Source organism: Electrona antarctica, assembly GCF_951216825.1.
Source record: "Electrona antarctica genome assembly, chromosome: 24".
NCBI lineage: Eukaryota > Metazoa > Chordata > Actinopteri > Myctophiformes > Myctophidae > Electrona > Electrona antarctica.
Window position 1 is genome coordinate 17,384,974 of NC_136803.1, and position 8,413 is coordinate 17,393,386.

General features: G+C 45.3%; 1 protein-coding gene across 1 annotated transcript in view; it reads left to right on the plus strand.

The window, feature by feature from the left end:
* Positions 1 to 8,413, plus strand: part of LOC306917357 (Krueppel-like factor 7) — a gene marked incomplete at its 5' end in the record, with an annotated part of 113,129 nt that overhangs the window by 77,701 nt on the left and 27,015 nt on the right. Inside the window, 2 exons of the mRNA XM_079495563.1 lie at positions 1,650 to 1,916; positions 2,654 to 3,077. Of these exons, the coding sequence (XP_079351689.1) occupies positions 1,650 to 1,916; positions 2,654 to 3,077 (691 nt within the window). The remainder of the gene's footprint in view (positions 1 to 1,649; positions 1,917 to 2,653; positions 3,078 to 8,413) is intronic.

The window sequence follows — 8,413 nt, forward strand, 5'->3', positions numbered from 1 at the left end:
CGGGGCTATATTTGCCAAAAGGGGAGGCGTGTAGAGTAATGGGCATAACACGGTCTATGGCTATTGGCAGGATAAATCTTTCTGTAGGCAGCCAGCAGGAAGTGAAAGCATAGGGGGGCTCTATAAAGCGCTCTGCTGAGTCCGGGTGTCTCTCCTCTCCTCTCCTCTCCTCTCCTCTCCTCGCCTCGCCTCGCCTCTCCTCTCCTCTCCTCTCCTCTCCTACCACTTATACCTCCGTTACGCACTACAGAAACTGTAATCAATCAGCGCGTAATCAGTCATCTCACTGGAAATGCCAAGTACCGCCGGATGTCTAGGTTGGCTGTGTGTGCACTTGTGCGTCTCTATATTTCTGCTGTGTGTGTGTGTGTGTGTGTGTGTGTGTGTGTGTGTGTGTGTGTGTGTGTGTGTGTGTGTGTGTGTGTGTGTGTGTGTGTGTGTGTGTGTGTGTGTGTGTGTGTGTGTGTGTGTGTGTGTGTGTGTGTGGCACCTGGCAGAGATGTTATTTGGCTGAGCGGTCGGTATAACACGGGGATTCTGCTGTGCATAAACACATGTACAGACCCAGAGAATAGCACGCATGCTGACTGTTATGGCCGGCTGAAATTACGATCTATCTGTTCGCTGGGCACCGTGTGTGTGTGCTGTGCGTGTGTGTGTGTGCGTGCGCGCCATGTTTCCATGTGCTATATATCGTCTAAATCAGTGGTTCTGGAGCGTTGCTTTTCAAGGACCCCCTGCAGTTTGATATGCATTAGTTTGTGGACCCCCATAACTCATGGTTCCTAATGATCAATCATTTGTTTCTCAAAGTGGGGTTTGGGGACCCGCAGTGGTCCTTGAGGGAGTGAATGACGTTAGTTTTTTAGGCTAGGAGTTTGCAAAGTAAAGCAAAATGGGTAAAGCAAAATGGGTCCTTTCGGTTTCATTTTACACTCTCAAGAGTTAAAGATCTATAAGGGTCCATTTGGTTACCAACTCCACTGGTTGAGAACCACTGCCATAGAGTGTACAATGATGAGTATACCATAACTGTCAGCCGTCCTCTCTACTAAGGCGTCTGTGTTCTGCAGTCTTTAGTCGTGTCTTTCTGTCCGTCCTCTCCTGTCCTGGGGGCGGCGGTGGGTCAGGGGTAGAGTGGCCGGATGGTAACCGCAAGGTTCTCAGTTCGAACCCGGGCTCCCCCAGAGTTGGTGTCGAAGTGTCCTTGAGCAAGACACTGAACCCCTAATTGCTCCCGATGTGCAGGTTGGTGCCTTGCATGGTTTCCTCTAGCCCCGATACGTTCCCTCAGTCCCTACGCTCATTCTGTAGCTTTGAGATGAGGTCAGGAATCCAAGCCCCCCCATTGCGTTTCAGAAACGGCGCATGGTTTCCACAACTTAATGCTGCTTACACTTTTCTGAAGATTCTATCCAAAAAGGGAAGGTCTGTTAACAAGCTAAACTAAATTTAATTTAAGAGCGGCCAAGTTGTGGCATCAAACGAGCGTTTAAATCGCTTTGTTTAGTCAGCCACTTCCTTGTTTTTCAAGGAAGTCGTGCATGTGCATGTCGACTTAACTGAAGTCAGTTGGAAAAATAATTCCACATTCGACCATGGTAAATTGACCATTTACCATTTACCGTCCTCTCCCGTCCTTCCCTCAGACCTGCCTGGAGCTGGAGCGCTACCTCCAGACGGAGCCCAAGCGGCTGTCGGAGCTGTTCGACCAGCAGGACCTGGAGGGTCTCCTGACGCCCGCCTACCTGAAGGAGGACAGCGAGGAGGAGCTGCTGCTGCTGGACTCTCCTCTCCTGATGCCCGGCGGGGGTCCGCCGGGCCCGCTGAAGACCCTCTGCCCCGTGCGGAAGCTCCTCGCCTCCTCCCCCGCCGCCGCCCTGAAGCGAGACTCCAAACCCAAAAGCCACAGGTTGGTTAAGAGGGGGGACTGTCGCTGTTGTTGCATGATCGATCACACTTGAGATTAATTTGCAATTATTTATTTCGTAGTTGTTTGTCCACGTTGAAACTTTGGTTGTACATTTTCAAACATAAAATGTGAAAATAGAAGATCTACATCATCTATTTTCACTGTTTTGATTTAGATTTTAAAAGTATGAGGGATGTCCCGATACACTTTTTTCGTTCCCGATCCGATCCCGATACCACAATTTCTGTGTTAGTCGATACCGATACCAGTGTTGTGATCTTGTGTCGTGTTTATATCTATATCTCGTATTGTGTTTATAGCAGACTCCTCACTCAAATGTGCACTTGCAGTTTGGGCAACTCGAAAGCAAACTCCAACATTTTATTTACCTGCCATAGTGTCACCCCCTTACCCCTGTGTCGGATCGGTGGTCATATTCACCGATCCCTATATGACAAATAAGTGCCGATACCGATACTTTATCGATACCGATCGGACAGTATCGGGTCTTCTCTATTTAAAAGTATAAAGTTAATAAATATGTCGGACATTTATTTATGCAAGTTATTTGTCAGATCTGCCCTTTGCATCATTTGTTTTTACAGTAGATAACCCAATGTTCAACACAAAACACAATGAAATCGTGAAATTGCATTTGTGCGACAATTTAATCGCCAAGTAAAAAATCCTTCCACTGATCCTGACAGCTCTGCCTGCACCGACGGCCCAGAACCCACAGAGGGCGCCAGCGGCGGCGGCAGCGGCGTGCACCTGGCCCAGCTGAGCGCCGTCACCTCCCTGACGCCGCCCTCGTCCCCGGAGCTGGGGCGCCACCTGGTGGTCAAGTCGGCGTCCAGCAGCCAGCAGACGCTCACGGCCTCGGCCGACGGGACCCTCACCCTCAAGCTGGTGGCGAGGAAGGTGGCGGGCCTGAGTGCCGCGCGGCTGGTGGCCGCCGCGGCCGCACACCACCACCACGGGCACCTGCGGGTGAAGGAGGAGGGGGGGGAGGAGGGGGGCGGCGCCACGTGCCACGCCATCGGCGTGCACGGCGGCGGCGAGCTGCCGGAGAACAGGAAGAGGATCCACCGGTGCCAGTTCAACGGCTGCAGGAAGGTCTACACCAAGAGCTCCCACCTCAAGGCTCACCAGAGAACGCACACAGGTCAGCACAGCACAGTGTGTGTGTGTGTGTGTGTGTGTGTGTGTGTGTGTGCGTGTGCGCGTGCACGTGTGCGCGTGCGTCTGTAATCCACGTCACGCGAGAACCGTTCGGCCCACCGACTTCAAATTTGGCACACGCGTCCCAGGCACCACACGGAGTGCATACAGCCTTGAGTCGGTCGGATACACGGTTGTCCAGAACCGGCGCAAAAGGCTCTGGTCAGGCTCTGCCAGTGGACCTAATGAGCCTAAGTCCCCTCACCTGTAGAATTCCCAGCCTCTGTCTTAGCCAATTGATTGCCATGGCAACCCCACACCTGCCATTTGATTACTTAACCAGCCCACTTTTCACAGTCGGTTTTCACTCTTCAGACACATACATTGCAGGCAGATAGAGAGATCTCCATATGGCAATATTAAACATATTGCATACTAGGTTTCCAACTTGCATCGTTCCCAAGTAGGCCGGTGGCCGACAGGCACAGGTCTAGTGATTCTAATGAGCCTTTGGATTCTTCTGATGATTCTTTGTTTTGGTTTTTCTTCTGCTTTTACCTCCGATTCGTCTTGTTATTTTGCTTTGTCTTTTCTTTGTCTTCTATTGATTCCTGACATTTTTTTCTTCTGTTCCATTTTCTTCTCCTGCACGCCTCTTGTGTCTTCATCCTTTATCCTTATCCGTCAGTTCATTCCTTTTTGATCCACCATCTTCTCCTGCATTTCCCCCCTTCCCCTCGTCCTCCTCCTCCTCCTCCTCACCATGTTTCTTGGTTTCAGAATCGGGTTTATTGTCACATCACAGGTTTACAGAGGGTGAAACGAGTGTGCAGCCAAGCTCCATCACTTTGTTGATGAAAAGAAAGAAAAGTGGGGGGGAACAGAGAAAGGGAGAAATTAAACATGTCCAAACAAAGCTTACACAGAATCGACCTTTCTCAATGGCTGGTGGTCCCGTTTCAATTACAGTTTTCTCCTTTGGTGGTTGGAAAGAGGAAGGCATTTGTAAAATAATACGTAATGTAATAAAAAAATAATAATCATATTTGAACTGGGTGGATCATCCCCCCCAACCTGACAAGCACTTGGAATTGTAGGAGTTGAGGCATTACATTTAGTTTCACTGGGTTCCACAGATAAATATTGTGAAAATAGCCGATCTACAAGCTCACAACGCCTCGCGGTGCGAGGCGTTGTGAGCTTGTAGATCGGCTATTTTCACAATTCTTGCCTCTTTCTCATATTTGACAATTTGGCCAATGTTTTATCAGTTTTTACCATATAGTTTGTTGATTTCAGTGCAGTCTTTCTTTTTTCTTTTTTTAAGGTATTAAAAAAGTCCTTCAATTGTCACTTTACTGTCATCTGGGGACCCCCCTGGGGGTCCCGGACCCAGTTTAGGAGCCACTGTCCCAGAGGAGCATCTCTCTGTCCGTCCATCTAATCCCTTGGGTACCGGTGGGTCCCCCGTTAGACAGGGACAAGGACAACAGAGTGAACCTCCAGGTAGGATAGAGAACGGTACCAGGGGTCCCCAAGGACCAGTGTTGGAAGCACTGATTGATCAGTGCGCTGTTCCAGTCGTTCTCAATCTGTGGGTCGATGATTTTAACAGGGTCTCCATTTGACAGTGAAGTGACAATTTGAGGACTTTTAGGACCTTCGGGTGTGATCTAAAAAAAATCACACCTGTGTGAAGTGAGGGGCGCTCTTATCATCGTACATCCTCGTGACGTAAAATAGACACTGCCTATTTGCTCCGACACTATGACATAAAATTCTCCATTCATTGTCAATGGGAATTTAAGTTTGAGTTTGTTTAAAGGACAACTTTAGTTTTTTTCAACCAAGGTTCATGTTTTACGTTGTTATTAGAGAAAGTAAAAGATGAGTGTATTTTTTTTTATTTGCTGCTTTCTTTCATTTTAGGGATTTTAGCTGTTTTTGACAGGGGGGCGGGGGCATTCGAGCATGGGGCTAAATATGTATTCTTTTACATAATTTTATAGCGATTTCTTTTTTTATCATTTACTATAGTCCTACTAGACCCCAATAAATTCCATCTGGCCACAAAAGTTCACAGGATCTACTGAATATGAAGGTAGCCTACTGGGGGGAAGCCACACTGTAATAGGCTCAATATGTCAGTTTGACACATTCAGTAGATCCCGTGATCTTTTGTGGCCAGGTGTAATTTCTTGGGGTCTAGTAGGACTATAGTAAATAATAGAAAAATAAATGGCTATAACATTTTGTAAAGAAATACATATTTAGCCCCATGCTCGAATGCCCCCGCCCCCCCTGTCAAAAACAGCTAAAATCCCTAAAACGAAAGAAAGCAGCAAATAAAACAAAACACTCATCTTTTACTTTCTCTAATAACAACCTAAAACATGAACCTTGGTTGAAAAAAACTAAAGTTGTCCTTTAAGATGAAGATGAAGTTTGTGGACAGTAACCAAAAGCTGGATGTATAGGAGGGGCTATAGCGCCCCTCAAAAAAAAGAAAGGAATAAAAGGAAAAAGACCTTGGCCAAATTGTCTAATATAAGAAAAAGACTGACTACACAAAAAATTGTGAGAATGTGACAAGCTCACAAGGCATTGTGAGCTTGTAGAACTGCTGTTTTCACAAAATGTATCTGTGGAAACGAGTCAAACAAAATGTCAACTCCTACATACTGTAGGTGCTCATCAGGGTGTGGGGTTCCCCAATTAATATGTATGATTATTTTCCGGGGGGGTCGCGGCTTGAAAAGGATGAGAACCACCGCACTATTCTGCACATAAATAAACCAAACCAACGTGGTCAGATGTGTGGGCACACAAGTGTTCCCCGATCCAGAATAGGCCTATCTCACAGCATTTCCCCGCCCCCTTTTTACGCCCCTTTTAGAGCTAGTGGTGTTATTTTTTTTTCGGTCCATAGGCTTCCATGTTAAAAGAGGTATTTTCACAAGCCACAAACTACCGTTTTGTAAAGGTAAGGTTTATTCTACTTATTTGAGTTGTTATACCATTGTGTTTTCTTCATATTATTATCGGTCTTTGACATTTTAACATTAGGAAATGTACTTAGATTCTCCAGAGAAAAAAAGTGTAAATGCCTAATGTTAAAATGACACCACTATCTACCGGAAGTGGGCGTGGAAAGCGGGCTGTGAGATAGGCCTATAGGTGGGACGTCACATCACTGAACTAAAACCTTATCTACTAAAAGAAAATCCCACCTGCTTCACACTCTGCACACTGCACATGTGTTGTTTTTGGCAGCAACTTTTGATTTTAAAATATGTGACCAGATTTGACTGAGAGACTGCCATCGCGCAAATTACAGCTTTTCACCAGAGGAGAAAAACTTTTTTTTTTTTTTTTTTTTCCAAAATTAGTTTATAGCACAGGCAGACTCTTCACATACTAGAGCATGTCTAAAATAAGTGTCAGAGCTGAAATCGACATGTAAATATGAAATAAATGCTTAAACATGTAGCTAGGTGTAATGTTAGAGACCACAGAAGACATGTAAATATGAAATAATTGCTTAAACATGTAGCTAGGTGTAATGTTAGAGTCCACAGAAGACATGTAAATATGAAATACATGCTTAAACATGTAGCTAGGTGTAATGTTAGAGTCCACAGAAGTGAACCTTTCAAGCCTGTTTTCTCAACTCGCTGTTTTCTGCAAGACATTACTCTATAAGCCATATCTCCAAAACTGGTGGGCCAAACTGAACAACCAATATGTCAATTTGAAGCTATGATTCCCTGCTTTCATATGACATGAAAAAACGAAAATCCAATGGCAGTCCCTCAGTCAAATCTGGTCACATATATAGTTGATTTTGTCGACTAAAATGTATTTTGGCGGGCCTTGATGCCGTTGTAATGACAGTTTTTACAATTGCTGCGACGCATTGTGAGCTTGTAGATCTGCTATTTTCAGCATGCAATCAATTGTAAAATGACTTATAGTGGATCTCTTGTCTACTAGTCCCTTTCTAACATTAGTTAGAGTCTAGTTAGTTAGTCTAGTTTTTATTTGTTGACGAAATTGACATAATTATTTAGACTTAGTTTTAATCATCCTAGCTTAGTTTTCATTTAGTTTCCATTTAGTTTTCCTCAGTGAAAAAAGGTAGTCGACAAAAAGGTTTCGTCTTAGTTTTAGTAATGGGAGTGTACTGATGTGTACACTCCCATTGAGAAGCCCACAATAGAAAATAAGACCTCGAAACAATGTAGCTTCCCTTTATCTATTTTCCACCCTGTGACCCGCTCATGCTGAAATTAGTCACACGTTTGCTGAAAACTCATTTTGGGGGCTGTCTTTGTGCAGCGCTGCGGCTGAAAAGCATCCAGAGCATTCATAATGAACGTGTGTGTGTGTGTGTGTGTGTGTGTGTGTGTGTGTGTGTGTGTGTGTGTGTGTGTGTGTGTGTGTGTGTGTGTGTGTGTGTGTGTGTGTGTGTGTGTGTGTGTGTGTGTGTGTGTGTGTGTGTGTGTGTGTGTGTGTGTGTGTGTGTGTGTGTGTGTGTGTGTGTGTGTGTGCTTGTCACCGTGCATTTGCTCAAAGCTTTGTCGAGTTTTGTTTCATTAAAATCTAATGGACCCAAAACCCACCCAAGAAATCCGTTTTTAAGACCCATATTCCACGCCTCCCAACGCCTGGTTTAAATCCTCTGATCAATAAATACACAACGAGTATTTTTCTCCCTTTTTCTTTGCTCGATTCTTTACCCTCATTCAATATCCTATGAATTATGCAGAGGTTTGATCCACCAGAACAATAGGTAATCAAAGATATTATGCACTAAACATGCAGACGAAAACCAACAAGGCAGTCACTTCCTTGTTGATAACTACCTCATGCATAGCCTCGGAAACCCAGACGTTTTTATTTCCAGGGAGAAAAAAAAAGTCTGGGTCCGAGTCCACTTCAATTCGGCATAGAGTAGCGCAAACATCACTCACTCTCTGCTGATTTCTGATCGTCTGCACCTTTGTTAAATTGACACACACACATGCACACATATACACACACACACTCCTCTCTCTCTCTGTCGCTCTTATTAATTAGTCTCATGTCTAGCAGCTGCGCATAGTTTCTGCCTGCGGATCCTGCCGGGAGCTGCCTATGCCATAAAAAGCATATAGGTGAGTTCCAGGCTACCTCATGCATGGTACTGTCAGGTTATGGGGGAGGAGCGCTTGTTTTGTCTCTCTCACTGTCCCTGCATATCAGTGAGTATGTCCACCTTGCATAATGCTGCATTTAGTGAGGATCTGATTGGTGAGGGCATTTGTGACGCAACACCGCATCTGAATTCAGACTCGTTTT